This window comes from Carassius auratus, chromosome 26, assembly GCF_003368295.1.
Source record: "Carassius auratus strain Wakin chromosome 26, ASM336829v1, whole genome shotgun sequence".
NCBI classification, from domain to species: Eukaryota; Metazoa; Chordata; class Actinopteri; order Cypriniformes; family Cyprinidae; genus Carassius; species Carassius auratus.
Window position 1 is genome coordinate 3,311,328 of NC_039268.1, and position 16,031 is coordinate 3,327,358.

General features: G+C 36.9%; 2 protein-coding genes across 2 annotated transcripts in view; both read right to left on the reverse strand.

Annotated features, from left to right (window-relative positions):
• Positions 1-2,060: 2,060 nt before the first annotated feature.
• LOC113044099 (cysteine protease ATG4D-like) lies at positions 2,061-9,447 on the reverse strand. Its single transcript, XM_026203715.1, has 11 exons — positions 9,236-9,447; positions 6,962-7,198; positions 6,689-6,772; positions 6,301-6,474; positions 4,776-5,133; positions 4,613-4,677; positions 4,361-4,500; positions 3,722-3,800; positions 3,244-3,320; positions 3,030-3,149; positions 2,061-2,869 (listed from the first exon to the last, which is right to left on the reverse strand). The coding sequence occupies exons 2-11, from the start codon at positions 7,155-7,157 to the stop codon at positions 2,690-2,692; spliced, it is 1,473 nt and encodes a 490-aa protein (XP_026059500.1). The 5' UTR covers positions 7,158-7,198; positions 9,236-9,447; the 3' UTR covers positions 2,061-2,689.
• Positions 9,448-13,503: 4,056 nt separating this feature from the next.
• Positions 13,504-16,031, reverse strand: part of LOC113044100 (microtubule-associated serine/threonine-protein kinase 1-like) — a 45,433-nt gene continuing 42,905 nt past the window's right edge. The window contains exon 27 of the mRNA XM_026203716.1: positions 13,504-15,959. Within this exon, the coding sequence (XP_026059501.1) occupies positions 14,191-15,959 (1,769 nt within the window). The 3' untranslated portion in view covers positions 13,504-14,190. The remainder of the gene's footprint in view (positions 15,960-16,031) is intronic.

Sequence of the window (16,031 nt, forward strand, 5' to 3'; positions counted from 1 at the left end):
CAACTATCTGAAAATATGAAATCTGAGGGAGAAAGAAAAAATCTAAATATTGAGAAAAATCACATTTTAAGTTGTCCACATGAAGTTCTTAGCAATGCATATTACTGACCAAAAATGAAGTTTTGGAATATTTACAGTAGAAAATTTACAAAATATCGTCGTGGAACATTCACTTCACTTCACTTAATAACGTAATGAGTTTTGGCATAAAAGAAAAATTGACCATTGTGACCCATATAATGCATTGTTTTGTGACCCCGAACCACCAAACCGATGGTACAATATTTGATCGAGATACAACTTAGATACAATCTGAAAATCTGGAATCCGAGGAAGCAAAACAAAAAAAAATTTAATATTGAGAAATTTACCTTTAAAGTTGTCCAAATGAAGTTCTTAGCAATGCATATAACTGGCCAAAAATTATGTTTTGGGATATTTACAATAGAAAATGTACTAAATATCTTCATGGAACATGATTTTTGGCATAAAAGATGGCATACAAAGTATTGTTGGCTACTGCTACAAATATAACCATGCTACTTATTACAGGGTCACATATATCTCACAAATTTCATCATATTTGTTCTATTTTAGACACACTTTTGTTAAAACAAAAACAAACAAAAAAACAACTCAATGCAAACTCAAACAAACAGGACAGTATAGTGTTCCTGCTCAATGGTACTAAGATGCACTCAAAGATGTCAGGTCAGGTTTTAAAAATACTTCGTTATTTTAATGTCATATACTCAGTGAGGACAATTGGGGCATTATAACAAATTTACTTCTCTCTTATATTTACTTGATCATTTCCATCTTCCAATTCTGAAAACAACAACAACAACAACAAAAAAGTCCACAATAAACAAAAGTCCACACAATCTCTTGTCCACTGGTCCCATATGCGGGAAAAAGTCCAAAATGTAAAAGACAAAAGATACACAATGAAAAATCTACAATTATTAAAAAAAAACAATTGTTCAAACAGTGACAGCAGTTCAGCTTCATCCGGTGCATCTTCAGAGCAACGATCAAAAATACAAGTTGTAAAAAATAAAATGAACAGCTTAAATACGATTGAACAGCAACAGCTAATTTTGTTGACCCGAACAAACAAAAGCAAATCAGACATCAACTATTCAGACAGCTTCCAGCATCAGACTCAATGCCACACAACTTCCAGAGCTCGAGGAGGTACTACGGCTGTGATTTCCCGTAAAAAAGATACTATTAAATAAGAGAAACTGGTGACAAATGAAGCACAATGATTTAAAACAAAAACACACACAGTTCAAGCACACAAGCTGAGAGATTTACAATTTACATAACTTAGAAAACTAGCCATAACATACAGCAAGGAGGAGGTTTATTCAATGTCATAATTACCCACAATTCCTCCAGCTCTGTTATGAGCACACTCAGGGGAAAAACAAAACAACTTAGAGCACCCTTATACCTTTATAAAGACAGTAACACAACAGCAGGATCATGTGTTCAGTGTATAAGACAAAATGTTAGTGTGTATGAGTTATATACAACGTTAAAGAAACATTCAACCAAAAATGAAATTTTGCTGCAAAACTGACTCACCCTCAGGTTATTCAAGATGTCGATGAGTTTGTTTCTTCATCAGAGCAGATTTGGAGAAATTCAGCATTTCATCACTTGTTCACCAATGGATGCTCTGCAGTGAATGGGTGCCGTCAGAATGAGAGTCCAAACAGCTGATAAAAACATCACAATATTCCACACAACTCCACTCCATCAGTTAAGATTCTGTGAAATGAAAACCTACATAACGAGGCACATTTTTCACTGGAGGAAGCAAGAAATGATGGACTATGGGCTCATATTTTGGCCAGAAGCAACGGTCTAAAGTGAAAATACCGTAGTAATGGATTTGTTTCTTACAAACATACAGCTTTTTACTTCACAAGATTGATGGACTGGAGTGGTGTGGATTACTGTGATGTTTTTATCAGCTGTTGGGACTCTCATTCTGACGGCACCCATTCACTGCAGAGGATCCGTTGGTGAGAAAGTAATTCTAAATTTCTCAAAATCTGTTCAAACTGAGTTAAAGCTAAATTTTTATTTTTGGGTGAGCCATTTCTTTAATGTGGCTGAATCAGCTGAAAAAAAAAATGCAATGATAAGAAATGCTTCTCATCCATTCATGAACAAATGTCACACTGATGGAGAAGTTTACCAAAGAAATGCAGGTGTCACCCCAAAATTGTATTACGCTTTAAGAAAGCTAACTTTATTTTTAGAATTATTACATTTTCACATTTCCTCTCAAAATTCTCATTAATGTAATGCAAAAACACGCTCATACTGTAATGCAGCAATCTAAATAAATTAGTTAAATTAAAGGCAGTGCAAAAACACATTACAATTCAAATAATATAGCTTTTTTACATTACAGTATGGAGAAATTTGTTTTTTTTTTGGCATTATGTTAATGATAAATTGGAGGAAAATGCAACGTTTTCTTTATGCAAACCATAATTTCTTTGTTTTTCTTTGGTTTCGGGGTGAAACATGACTCGGACAGGTTTTCTTGATAATCTCAGTGCCAGGTTTGCTTTATATTCTGCAATGCACAGATGCGAGGAACAGCAGTTTTAGGAAGTTAGGGTGCAGCATCACTGGTGTGGGGTCTGTGTTACACGCGATACGCTCCTCACAGGAGCACAAACTCATCTGTGCTTCCTCTCTTATTGTTCCTGCTCATTCTGTTGCATGAGAAAATGTTTGCAGGACCGTCCATGGACCCCCCGCTCTGCCCCTCCAGTCCATAGTTCTGTCCCCTGCCCTCTACAAATGTAAAGATGGGATACTTCTCTTTAGGAGATGACAAAGCCTGAAAAAGAACAAAAAACATATGAAAAAATATATAGTAGTATTTATTTCAGCTTCCTGATATTTATGCATTCATTCCGAAATGGCTTCAGAAAAGTACCAAATTTCAATTTTTTGATTCCAAGGAACATATATCTTATCGATTCAAACAAGACACTCACTTCACTGACTGCTGAGCACAAAGACTCAAAGTCTCTCTTAGTCTGCGCGTAGAACCCGATGGTGCAGCTGGGATCCATACGACTGAAGTTCATCTTCCTGGGCGAGTTACAGTGAAAAGACTACGAGAGAAAAGACCGATGCAGCTTCAGTTCCTCACAAACTTCAAAATGAAAATGTCTTCTGATGCAAATGCACTGTTGCTTTCCATCTCACCTCCAGAGAGAAGTTGCCTTGGGTGACGTCCACCACCGGCTGACAGTAGTGTGGGTCTAGATACAACAGCTGCTCGTCTGGAAGACAGAGAACAGCAGCCAATCAGAGAGCAGACAGGAAGGCAGTAACATATCCAAACATAGTTCTTAATTAGTGCGGTCAAACCATTAATCGCATCCAAAATACAAGTTTTTGTTTGCATAATATATGTGTTTATTATGTAGATATAAGTACACACACATGCATGTATATATTTAAGAAAATGTGTTATGTTTATATATTCAAAATATTTATATATAATATCAATTATAATTATATGAATATATACATGGAAATATTTTCAATATATAAACTGTGTGTGTGTATTTATATATGCATAATAAATATACACAGTATTCAAAAACATATTATGTAAACAGAAGCTTGTATTTTAGATGCGATTAATGTTTTGACAGCACTACTCTTTATAGACACTTACCTTGAAAGCCAATAAAAAACAGGGAATGCTTGGGCTTTCCTCCAATAATTCCTATACAGCATTTTAACTTGAGAATGTTCTAGGAAAAAAAAGAGAGGTTAGTATAAATAAAATTAAACATATATAATATATTATAATATAATATAATATATATAAAAATGTGTGTGTGTCTCATCATGAATTTTCGATGATTGTCACAAAAATAATTGTGATTCACATTTTTTTATGTTTTGATCATGCCAATTAAAATGTAACCCCTAATACATTACTTTTATATTTATTTTAAAGAATCATACAGTAAAAAAGGGGGCCACATGATTTACTTTAGTGCTGTGAAAATTAATAATTTTTATAATATAACATACAAATGTGTTATGCTGAATGATGATGAAACATTTTCATTCATATTTTGACATTTTATGTTCACAAATGTTTTTGAACCATTAAAGTAGACACTTTAATTGTAAATAATATGCTTTTTATGTATCTAAAATCCCTTTTGTAAATTTAATTTGATGCAGACATATATAACAATGTTATTATTTCAATATTAATACAAATATACTATAAAATCGGTTTTGGTGATTTCTATATTTCAGTTCAGTTTTTTCCTCCACGCAGGTGTTGGTGTATCTGTACCTTGACACACTCGATGTAGGAGGGGTTTAGTGATTCTCCTCCCAGTCGTACTGGCACTAAAATGATGACTGACTTCCAGCTCTCGGACAGATCCTGTGTCAGCGGCGACTCACACAACCTCATGACATCTCCTTTATACACTGCAGCACACACAGAAGCAGAAGCGTGAGCTTAAGATGTACAGGAAAGCGTTTCAGTTTCACTAAACCATCGCATGATGCACAACCCACAAGACTGAACATGAAGCCTCACCCGTGCAGTCCTGTGCCACGTATACAGCCAGGTTGTGAAACTCAGCGGTTCTAGCCACTGCTTTTCTGAAGGACAAAAAGACATGAAATCACAAAAGATCAGTTATTATTAAAAAGCAGCTTTTAAATCTAAATATGATAAGATTAATTTTCTCTTCTCCAACCTCAGCATATGAGCCACTACAGACGGGCCGTACCAGTCCCCCGCTCTCTTCCCCGACTCCTTTCCTAGCTCTACCAGCTGGTGGACGCTAAAAGGAGCTGAGGGATGGTCACCAAACCAAGACACCACCTTTCGGTGCAAAGCCTCCAGCTGAGGCTCATGGCTGGCTGCAGGATACTGAGCCGAGGGCCGCCTGTGACCCTCACTGCTGCCAGAGCTCGGGTCTCTCTGGGAAACAGGGCTGGTCCAGGAAGAGCTGAAGGACGGAAGAGACATAGCAGCCGGACGGGAGGGCGAGCGAGGCTTTAGCACCTCGAAATCCACATCTGTCAGCGGATGACAATCTGCCCACCTCCAGTCTGAGATACAGAGAGCAGAAGACAGCATGAGTCTAGAGAGGTCAGTCAAATAAATACTTATATTCAGCAAGCTTTCATTAAATTGATTTAAAGAGACGGTAAAGGCATTTCTAATTTCTAATTTTCAACATTGATAATAATCAGAAATGTTTCTTGAGCATCAAATCAGTATATTAGAATGATTTCTGAAGCATCATGTGACTCTGAAGACTGGAGGAATGATGCTGAAAATACAGCTTTGCATCACAGGAATAAATAACATTTAACAACACATTAAAAACAGTTATAATATTATTATATTTAATAATATTACCGTTTTATATATATATATATATATATATATATATATATATATATATATATATATATATATATATATACACATACAGTATTAAAGAGCTTATGGATTATATTACTTAACTAAGGGTTTCTGCAAGATTTATAAAGGTGGATTAAAGACTTTTCAAAAGCCTTTTTAAGACCAAGTAAAGACAATTTAAGGAATAAAGTGAAGGAAACATGTCATTATATTCACTAAATGTAAACACAATAAAAGGAAAGATAATGAGTTTTATTAGCAACACTTAAAGGTTTCAAAATGCTACTTCCTCCCAATCTCCATTAAGTTCTTAAAAAATAATGATTAAATCATTTTTAAATCAAGATAAATTGACCTGAGATACAAAATGATAAAAGTCTTGTTTTCTAAAGAAACAGATAAAAATGAAGTGAGTTCAGATCAAATATCTGACAAAGGGCTCAGAAAAATCTACTTAGGTCAAAGCTTAATTCAAAACCTATTCACCTATATTTATTATCTCTAGTGTAAAATCAGTTAATTGTCTTTGTTTTTTTCAGTTAACAAGACTTCCTATCTTGATTTAAGGATGTTTAGATATTTGCACCGGAAAGCGATACAAATATACTGAAGAAGAAAATCATTTTTGCAGTGCATGCAATATTTAACCCACATGACCTTATTCATTTATGGCTTTTTGCTCTGATTTAAGAAATTTTTAAGGCCCTAATTTGTGGAAAGGTGAATTAAGACCCACAGAAACTCTTTTAACTACGAGTGTTTATTGTGACTGTTTATATTTATTAAAAGCAATTGGTTTTTCAGTAAGGATTTAGGTACAAATGAAGAAATGGGACAGTGGGTCAGACCTGGAGGCATGAGGTGCTGCAGTAGCCCCTGCGCCAGAAGCATCTGTCCGCTGCGCAGCATGCAGCCCCAGCCGCAGTCTGTGGTCAGACTGGATCCCTCCAGCTGAGGAAACTCCCTCCTGTAAGTGAGCCACACGCACGACACGAACGCCTGCCGGAAACCATCCACCTCATCTGAGAATAAGGCACGAAAAAATACAACATTCAACATTTTGCTCTTGGAATTCATCAAAAATATCTTAATCTGTGTTCCGGAGATGAATGAAGCTCTTACAGGTTTAGAGCAACACTAGGGTGAGTCATTAATGACAGAATTTTCACTTTTGGTGAACTATCCCGTTAAGTTGACTCAACCAATGGCGGCTCTCAGGCAGATCACATGACTCACCTTCACTATTGAACAGATAGGACTGACCCAGGAGGATCAGAGGGGAGGTCTTGTTGAAGCTGGTTTTAGATTTAACGGTCCAGCCTGGGAAAATGAAGACAGGAACTTAACTAAGACACAGTCAGTGATATTTGTTGTGGTCGTTTTTGAACATGTGCTTCTACATCTGACTTCAAAAATAGCCCGGGAAAAAAGGAACTTACTGTCTGTGTCATTATTTGTGTCAGACATATAAACCAGTTCGCAAACCATAACAAATGCATGAAAACGAACCATATTTGACGTTGTTCCATGCGGACATGAACTTGGCTTTCAGTCGATCCACTTCATCGGGCTCTCCGGAGCCTTCTCTGAGGCCGTCAGGTGCTGAGCCGTGGCCGTTGTGGCGTCTGGACTGCGCCGAGGGCTTGTCCTCATGAACACCGCCGCCCACTATGTACTGAACGGCACTGGGAGACACCGAGTTCATGGTTCAGGCTGAATATAGCAGCATTACAGAAGAACTTCAGCCTGAAACACAGAGACAGAAAGAGAGCTTCCTTCATTTCTTGGTAAAACTGTGCAATGACAACACGCTGTGATTCTCAGAAACCTTCCCCAGTCCAAAAAAAGCATACGAAGCTGCAAAAATGTCTGATTTGAATATGAAATCAGATTTCTGACATCCGGGACACCAAAGCATTAATATATGAAGTTATATTGAGAAAACAGGTTAGATACTTGAGATGCTTAAAATGCTGTTACCATATTAGTTATTATTGGTGATTTTTTAATTTATTGATATCAGTCGACAATGGATATTTAATTTCTTTAAGACGATATTGGTCATCTTTTAACACTCACTTTAAAGGTCATATTTAAAAACATAAATTTAATAACAACAATAAAAATATAATTAATATTATTTATTTTATTTGGACATTTTCAAGTATTGAAGCCTAAATTAACTTATCTTAATTATTTATTTATTTTTAATTATTTTATTATTTTTAAAATACTGTAAAAGCATTGAAATGGTAAAGTACTATCACATTTAAAGTAAACTCTTGCCTATTTGAATATAAAAATAAAAATGATTGCTGTAATGGCAAAGCTGAATTTGGTGCTTAAGAAACATGTTTTATTTTTATCAAAACTGAATTCAGTTAATGTTTCTGTAAGAAACTGTGAAACAATTTTACAGGATTCTTTAATGAAGAACAGCGTTTCTTTTGAATCTGAATTGTAAATGAAAATTTTAGACCAATTTAATGTTTTCTTGCTGAATAAAAGTATTATTCATATTATATATATATATATATATATATATATATATATACACACACATATATAAAATATAAAATATATAAATATATATATATATATATATATATATATATATATACACACATATTAATTTACATGAAAGAATTACTAACATGCATATTCAAATCAAGCTTAATACCATAAGAGTTACTGTACTTTCTGTAGAAACATCAAACAAGTCACACGACTTTAATTACTCACTCTAATGTGACAATACAATACACACCTTTCGATCTAGAAAACATTCCACCTGTGTGTTATGCAAACAAACAAGCTGTGTGTGAGAAAGAGCCTGTCACATGAGGCCTGACTGAGGACAGGTGTGCCGGCTGACGGTCACAAGAGTTCAAGCACACATTACACTGGGAATATCCCATTTCCTTATTCTCTCAAGGAAGTCTGAGCTCACAATGAGACCAGTTTACGATGAGAGGCGACATCATTTCCCAATAATCCAAAAGCTGAAAAAATTCCACTTCATTCTTGTACACTTGGATGCATGTGAATTTTGGACCATGTGACCACTGAGAGCTCAGCAGAAAAAAACAAAGTGGTCATGATCACAATGGCTTCTTTCAGAATGGCGTACTATAATACTACACTTATACCAGATTAATGGCATGATAATAGTGCGAATTTTCAGTTTGCACAAAATACATATTTCATGTGTCAAAATGTGTTTCCCACAATGCAATGCGCTCCTGTCACGTCCCACTATAAACAACAATCGATTTTAACTGCCAAAATGTAAGACATTTTATACAAAATCGGAGGGGGGAGACAGTATTTAAGCATCTTTTATTTACAAAGTAATAACTCAACTGCAAACGCTCAATTCAACATGTAACTTTTTGAGTTCACGTGACATGCCATTGATTGTAGAATAGACTATTAAGTAGGCTAAATAATGTACATATTACTAATAATGCAGTAAGAAGCACACTAGTATGTCATTTTGAACACAACCTAGGAGGATAAATCTTATTTTGTGTGTGGTTAAATGTGAAATAATGTCGTTGTAAATAAGTAATTCATGTCTGAATGGAGCAATCGCCTACTTTTAGTCATGATAAAGCTTTAAATGTCCTAAAAATACCCAATTCAGCGCGAATCGTTATAATGCAGCCTGATTCCGTGGATTGTGTGAAATATTGTAGTATGCAGTACGAAGACACATATCATGTTTCAGGACACTGACTCTAGTCCACTTCAAAGGTCATTTTAACCAGCCAGAGGCGTTACCTTCATGTTAGACCCGGCATGTTTAATGTTCCGGATATTTTCCTGCTTCTCCTCTAAATAACGTTAGCGATATCCAGCGTCGAGCTGCTCTCTGTGAAACCGAGCTCAGGCCTGTTCACGCGCCGTCATCGTGGCGAGTATCGATTAAAGCTGTAGTCATGAGTTTCTGCGTCTTGTCAATCTTGCGCGGCTCTCCAACAGTCAGCTTAGACGAATAGTGTATAAAACAGCGAGAGAGATTAAACCAGTGTGCAGCCACTTCCTGTTGTCATTGCGAATACACACTCTAGACCCGCCCACCGACTGACGTGATTGGTCAGGTCTGACCGTTGTCGTTTGATGATTGGACTATCTGCACGTACGGGAACAATTGTAGTCCATTAATTATAAATTATTTTATTTATTTTTAAAATATGTACATACAGGACGAATCTGGGTCTGGGGTATCAAAAGAAAAGAAAATAGTTAGAAATGTATTTGGTTAGTCAGATTTACAAAAAAATGTATACACGTTGCAGTTTTTAACTGCCACCCGGCCCCTCGGTGGGACTCCTCCGTTTACTTCACTATATTACAATTAAATCCTAATCTAATAATTACAAACCATATATCGTTGAAAAGGTCTAAGATTCCTGAATAGATATTTGACCAATCTTTTTTTGTTAATAATTATATAGGAAAAGTAATAGATTAATGTATGGCAAGAGTGTACCTCAAAAACCTACATCATAACAGGAGTTCTGACCTTTGTCAAAAAAAGTCTTCTTTGTTGCCTTTTTTCTCTTCACACTTTAGAAATCATCAGAAATTATACATCACTTGAAAAATGTAAATATCAAAATTCATCCTTTGAAACCCATTTTAAAATCAAACATTGCATTAACATGAAAATGGTACATCAAAGTCATTTTACAAAATGTTTTCAGTTATGAATTATAAACATTTAGGTTTGGATCATGCACTTTCAACAAAAAGTTGTCTCAGACATTCACAATTAGTATTAACCAGTAAAATGTAATAGCCTTATGCTTTGTTTATAATGGAGTAAACTTTGCTTGCAGAGTACTTAAAGCATCATCATTATTGTGATCATGATAACAGTATTTAGCTAGTTTTTGTATTTACAAAAGGTAGGTTTGAACTAATAATCCATAAATGTGATAAAAGAGGTCAAACGCTGTGTGACCGTAAGTCTATAACAATGCTGACTTGACCTAAACTAGCAATACTTTAGCAAACAGACAAAAAATAAAAAGCCTAGCAACTCATTCAACAGGTTCAACATTCAGAGTTTGTCTTGATTAACTTGCCAGTTTGAGTTTAGTATGTTATTAATCAAATAAAAGAAGCATGTCATTTTATACAATATCTCTTTATTAATTGACTACACACACTGCACCTCAGTTAATGGATCGATTGACATTTGCTGTAAGTAAAAGTGATGTAGAGCCAAATAAATAGAATAAATTAACAAATTCATGTCCAAAATGCCACATAACAGGTGATACAAGACTGAGATACTCTTCATTTCTCCTATGTAGGACATTCACATTAGAACAGAATATCTTTATGTCTTTATTTACCTCTATGTACAGTATTATACAGAATCTTGGACAGTTTGATAAAACAACAAAGAACGTATAAAAAATTACATGAAATAAAGTGCATTCTTAAAAAAAAAAAAAAAAAAAAAAAAAAATCACATTTTATAGGAAATTACATTTAAAAAAAAAATTCTAAATATGGCCACATAAACACAAATACATAAGATTATATTCTGATACATACGAGTGGACAGCATACTTTTAATATGTGTGGATTCTTGTTTTTCAGTTCACACTGCAGTGTAAATCAAACAATTCAGAATCGAATAAGACACAGGGCTTTACAGTACAGAATAAGTGAACATTATAAAACATTAGTCTCGTATGCGATCAGCTATAACAGTCAGATGAAATAAAGTGGAAACATTCAGGCCAGTGAAGTGTTAGTAGCCTTTAACCACAACTGAGAGTTCATGCACGGGAAAGGGCCGAATATGACGAGAATGGCAAAAAAAGAAAATGGTGTGTTACAAACATAACATCAGATACATTAACACATTCACCCCAAATCTTTACATTATTTTGTGCATATGTTGTCGTCACTTCCCCATTTCACTGATACATCCAAATATCTCTCTTATATACTCTGTGTTGAGTTTCTGTATACTACAATAAATAAATGTTTTTGATAGATATAAAGGAATCTCACTAATACTGGAACCAGATATGAAACAGCAAAAGATATTTCAGATGCCGCTTGAGAGATAAACAGCATCAGAATACATTTATGATTAATAGATAACTAAATGTCTATCCAAAGGCATCACCATGCTACAGTAAATCATACCTCTGTATGGTACTATGAAATACAAATAAATAAAGCACTCTTGGTCTGTCACTGATTGCAACTCCTTCTACTATTACCATGTTAATGTAGGGTGTAAAACAGTGACAGCGTGTTCCTGTTAGCCTTCAGATGGCAGCATAACTCCATCTATTCCTGCCACGCCTCAAATCAGTCATGATGTATATGTGTATTATATTTAGCAATATGCTCATATGCATATTTATGCATTATGCACAGCATTAACAAATAAATGAATTTAAATGAAAAAAAAAAATGTTCACAAATAAAGTATAAAAATCTGACAAATGACTGAAAATGTCTATAGTTTTGTGAGTCTTTTGAAAGCACAAACATTTGCAGTCTGTTTTTTTTATTTTCTTACATAATTATGAAATTGATAATACTGAGACAAATACGATTTATACTATTTCGTTTATTACTGTTTTATACCACTTCTTTAGTAAGTTTTACTACTGATACCATATATAAACTATGGTTACTGTCGTAAACCACTGTTCGTCTTCACAACCGCTTCCTAGTCATCTGTCATTAGAAATTACAAAAGAACAAACGTTGCAAAAAAGCATCAGTCGCATCCCTACAAACATTTGTTTTGCATATGCTTTAGTGAAAAGTTACTTCAGCACAAATGTTAGTGATATTTTCATTGCATGTTAGTGAACGACAATCAGACCACACAAAGAAACGCCAACAGACGGCAAGCTACACCAGCTCCGAGTTGCCATGACAACAGTGACATTTACTGATGCTTGAGTAACTATAGAATATATTTACCATAAGATCCTCCTTCACTCTGCAGATTCCAACAATCATCATAAATGTGCTGATCCAACAATCTCTGTAATCAAGACCTGTGTTACGACGATGCCCATGAAGGATGCCATCTGAATTTGTTGATATGCATTTAGCACTTAAATCCATAAGGTTTTTAGTTTTTTAGTAACATTCACTTCTCCACTGCAAAGATGCAAAGATGTTCACAACCTTAACCACTTCTCTCATGTTACTGATTTTCAAAATGCATTGGCATTCATTTCAATACATAGCTATTTTTAAATATCGGTCAATGCTCTCTTTGCAGCCAGATGGTGTAGTTATGACATCCACCAGCAGGGGCTAATCGGGGCATGCTAACCAGTCAAACCTTGACCCCTTGCTATTGCAAACGCCCATGGTTGAAGGACTATTATTCAGGCAGCGAATATAAGACTTGAGTGCTAGAGTCACAGTTGGGTCAACAATCACTTTTAAAGAGAATTCCGTAGCACAGAAGAGAGTAAAGATGCACCAGTCCGTGTCAAGAGCTGTGATTAAAAACTGACCTACTTATGAGTATGAATCAAATCTGCCTGTAAACTTATTTACAGAGACACTGTAAGGCTAGAAACCTACTCTTGGCAAGTATGCAAACATAGAGGCACCTGCTTGCCAATGCATACTAAGGAACTGTCTTCTTCTATAGATCAGTGGTTGTCTTTGAGGAACAACATTGTATTTTCAGTTTAGTTAGTTTGATTTGAGAATTAATAGCAAAATGTATTGTATTGATTTACCAAGTTTGAGACTTTCCCCATTTAAAAATGGACACTGAATGCACCAGCTTGCCATAAAGGGTCTGTGATATTTACCTCACAAGGCAGCGATCAACAAAATATGTTTTAACAGTCTTAATTCAATATGATGATAGATTTGGTTAAGAGGGAATTTTAATGAATCAATGGTTTAGCCAGCATCCTCCCTCATAGCTTTATTTTTGGCATTTTTATGCCTTTTATTTCAATAGGACAATAAGAGAACAGGAATTGTGTGTGTGTGTGTGTGTGTGTGTGTGTGTGTCTGTGTGTGTGTGTGTGTGTGTGTGTCCTGCAAGCTGGGATACAAACTCAGGATACCCAAAGCGCAATGGCTATACATGTTAGCGCACTGCCCACATGGCTATTTGTGCTAACATTCTCCTCATGGCTAAGGCAGTATGTACTAATTATTAATGGATATGGTAAACCTGATTAAAAACTTCTGAATCATATAACAAGCCAAAAAATAATAATAATACAGCAATGGAAGCGATGTGTCCTTGATAATGTTCTGTCTATGCCAAAAACTTGATAAGCTGTTACCTTGAGCAAATTCTTTTCAGTTTTTATGTTTAAGGAAATTATGTGGTTGGTCACCTTAGAAAAAGTAGGAACATTGTTTTGATGTTCACAGAATTCAGCATTGTTTGATCTGTTAAAGCACTTTGCACTTGTCGATTTTTCACCTTGTTGCACAAGCACCACGAAACATGCACCCATTTACCTCCTCGCACACACAAACACCCAACACACATTCTAATATAATACATCTATACTCTATTTCTGGTGCAGCTCTGAATGTACAATAAATAACAGCCTTTAAAATAGCCTTGGAGTTGTTGTCCTTTGTTCAGCATAATATGATTTTTTTTTCACTGGCTGGAATGTCCCTAAATTTCTAAGTGCTTAAAAACATTGAATTCCGCTAAACCCTCAATAAAGGCAATTATTTTTTCCACTAGCCCATGATCAAGAGCCATTTTTAGGTGTGATGACAGTCTTCACCTGCGGGGAGGTACTAGTAGGACTCTGACTGACTGCTTTGGAAGTTGGTCTACTCGCAGAAGCAGCATCAGATCTTCCTGGAGCACATGCCTGGGTGACCTCCAATGATTTGGTGGTATCTTTGGCCATGGGCCCCTCCTGAGTTCCACCTTTAACAGGCCCTATAGATTTCCCTTTGCTTGTAAACTGTGTAGCCGAACCAGATTTCTCACCAGGAGACTGAAGTTGAGTTTTGGACAGATCAGGAGGCACTCCAGTTGGAGAAGGAGTTGGGGATGGAGAGTGTTCCTCAACAACCTCCAAGAGACATTTGTCCTCCCAATCCAGTGTTCCCCAGTAGCAGCTGACCGGAGCTAAGCCCTTGTCCTGCCTAAGTTTTCCCAAAGCAGAGCACTGCGCCTGGGGTGGGTGAGATGGGACAACCCCTTTGGATGGAGCAGTCCTCGCCCTGACATCTAAAGTTCTGGTGTGGGAATCTAAGATGCTCTTTTTGAGACCTTCTCCATCACCTGGTCCCTTACTTGCTTTGGTTAATTCTGTGCTTGTTGTCTTCCCAGGAGCACTGAATGGCATACTTGGCTTGACTGAAGCTGAAGTCTTCACAAAATCTGGTTTTACCTCTTTCTTCCCAGTATCCTTTCCCCCTTCCTTCTCCAACAAGTCTTTGCTGATAACACCTGATACGCTTGCAGAGCATGAAGGCTTAGTGGTTCCTATTGCCTGGCTTTGGGCAACTTTTGTAAGACTTACTTGGTCATCCTTTCCCGCTTCCTTGATGAAACTTGACTCAGTTGTTTTGGCAGATGGGGAAGACGCTGTGGTCAGGGGCGACGGAATGGAGGTGACTACACTAGGCTTGGACTCTGATGCTACTGGAGAAGACTTGGTCAGTGGAGGCTGCCAAGTCTGAGGCTTGGCTAGGCAACTTTCCTGTAGAGTGGAAGGAAGCCGTGGAGATGCTTCAACACTTGGAGATTTCTTACTTCCAGATGGAATAATGCCACCAGGAGGGAGCATTTCTTTGACTGCCCCTGGTTTAGGCTCACTAGGATGACTTGGTTCACCAATCCTCTCCTTGTCTCGATCCCTTTCTCTTCCCGCAAGCAAAGCATCTCTACTCAAAGGTGACTCCTGCCTGCCTAGCTTCCTTACTGGCTTCAGAATGCCCGTTTCAGGCGGTGATGGGGTTGGATGAGTGGGTGAAGGAGAAGTTGTTGGGGCATTTGCCAGGTTTTCACCCTCAATTTCCACCAAGCTCTGGAGGCCTAGCTCACAGTGGAAACCATCCTTACGATAATCCGAATGTCCGATCTCTAAACTGTGCTTCCTCATCACCCCGATCCCACCTTTCTTCTCAGATGATGATGAAAGCGGTGACCCGAGTTTCTCTGCTGACTGCACTCTTTTGAGTAGTGGTGATCTGGGTGGCTCAGCACTCTTGGGTCTAGGCCTTATGATTGGTGGGGACGAGTGTAGTTTTGCAGGAAAGGTTTGGGTGGTGTTGGAGCTCCCGACTGTGTGCCCAGGCAAAGGAGGTGGTGAGGACTGAGTTGGGGATGGTGTATGAGCCAATGGAGACAAAGGAATGTTGCCCGCTGACTTGCAGCGGGCTGAACGGTATTGGCGGTGTAATTTGGGGGAAAGTCCGTGCAGGGAGCTGGGTCTCATATGCTGGGTTGTTGCGGGTGAATTTGGGGTACTGGAGGCGGGAGAACTGCTCTGGGAGGAGGCACCTGGGTCAAGAATATCAATGAATGTGTCCAATAAACTTTTTAATTGTTGGTTTTACATTTTATATCACAAAA

Coding starts and splice junctions, on each gene's coding strand:
- LOC113044099 (XM_026203715.1), bottom strand. CDS start 7,157: ATGAACTCGGTGTCTCCCAGTGCCGTTCAGTACATAGTGGGCGGCGGT. Junction 6,475..6,688: donor CTATCTGTTCAATAGTGAAG/GTGAGTCATGTG, acceptor CCTTATTCTCAG/ATGAGGTGGATGGTTTCCGG. Junction 3,321..3,721: donor GTTTTTTATTGGCTTTCAAG/GTAAGTGTCTAT, acceptor TCTGTCTTCCAG/ACGAGCAGCTGTTGTATCTA.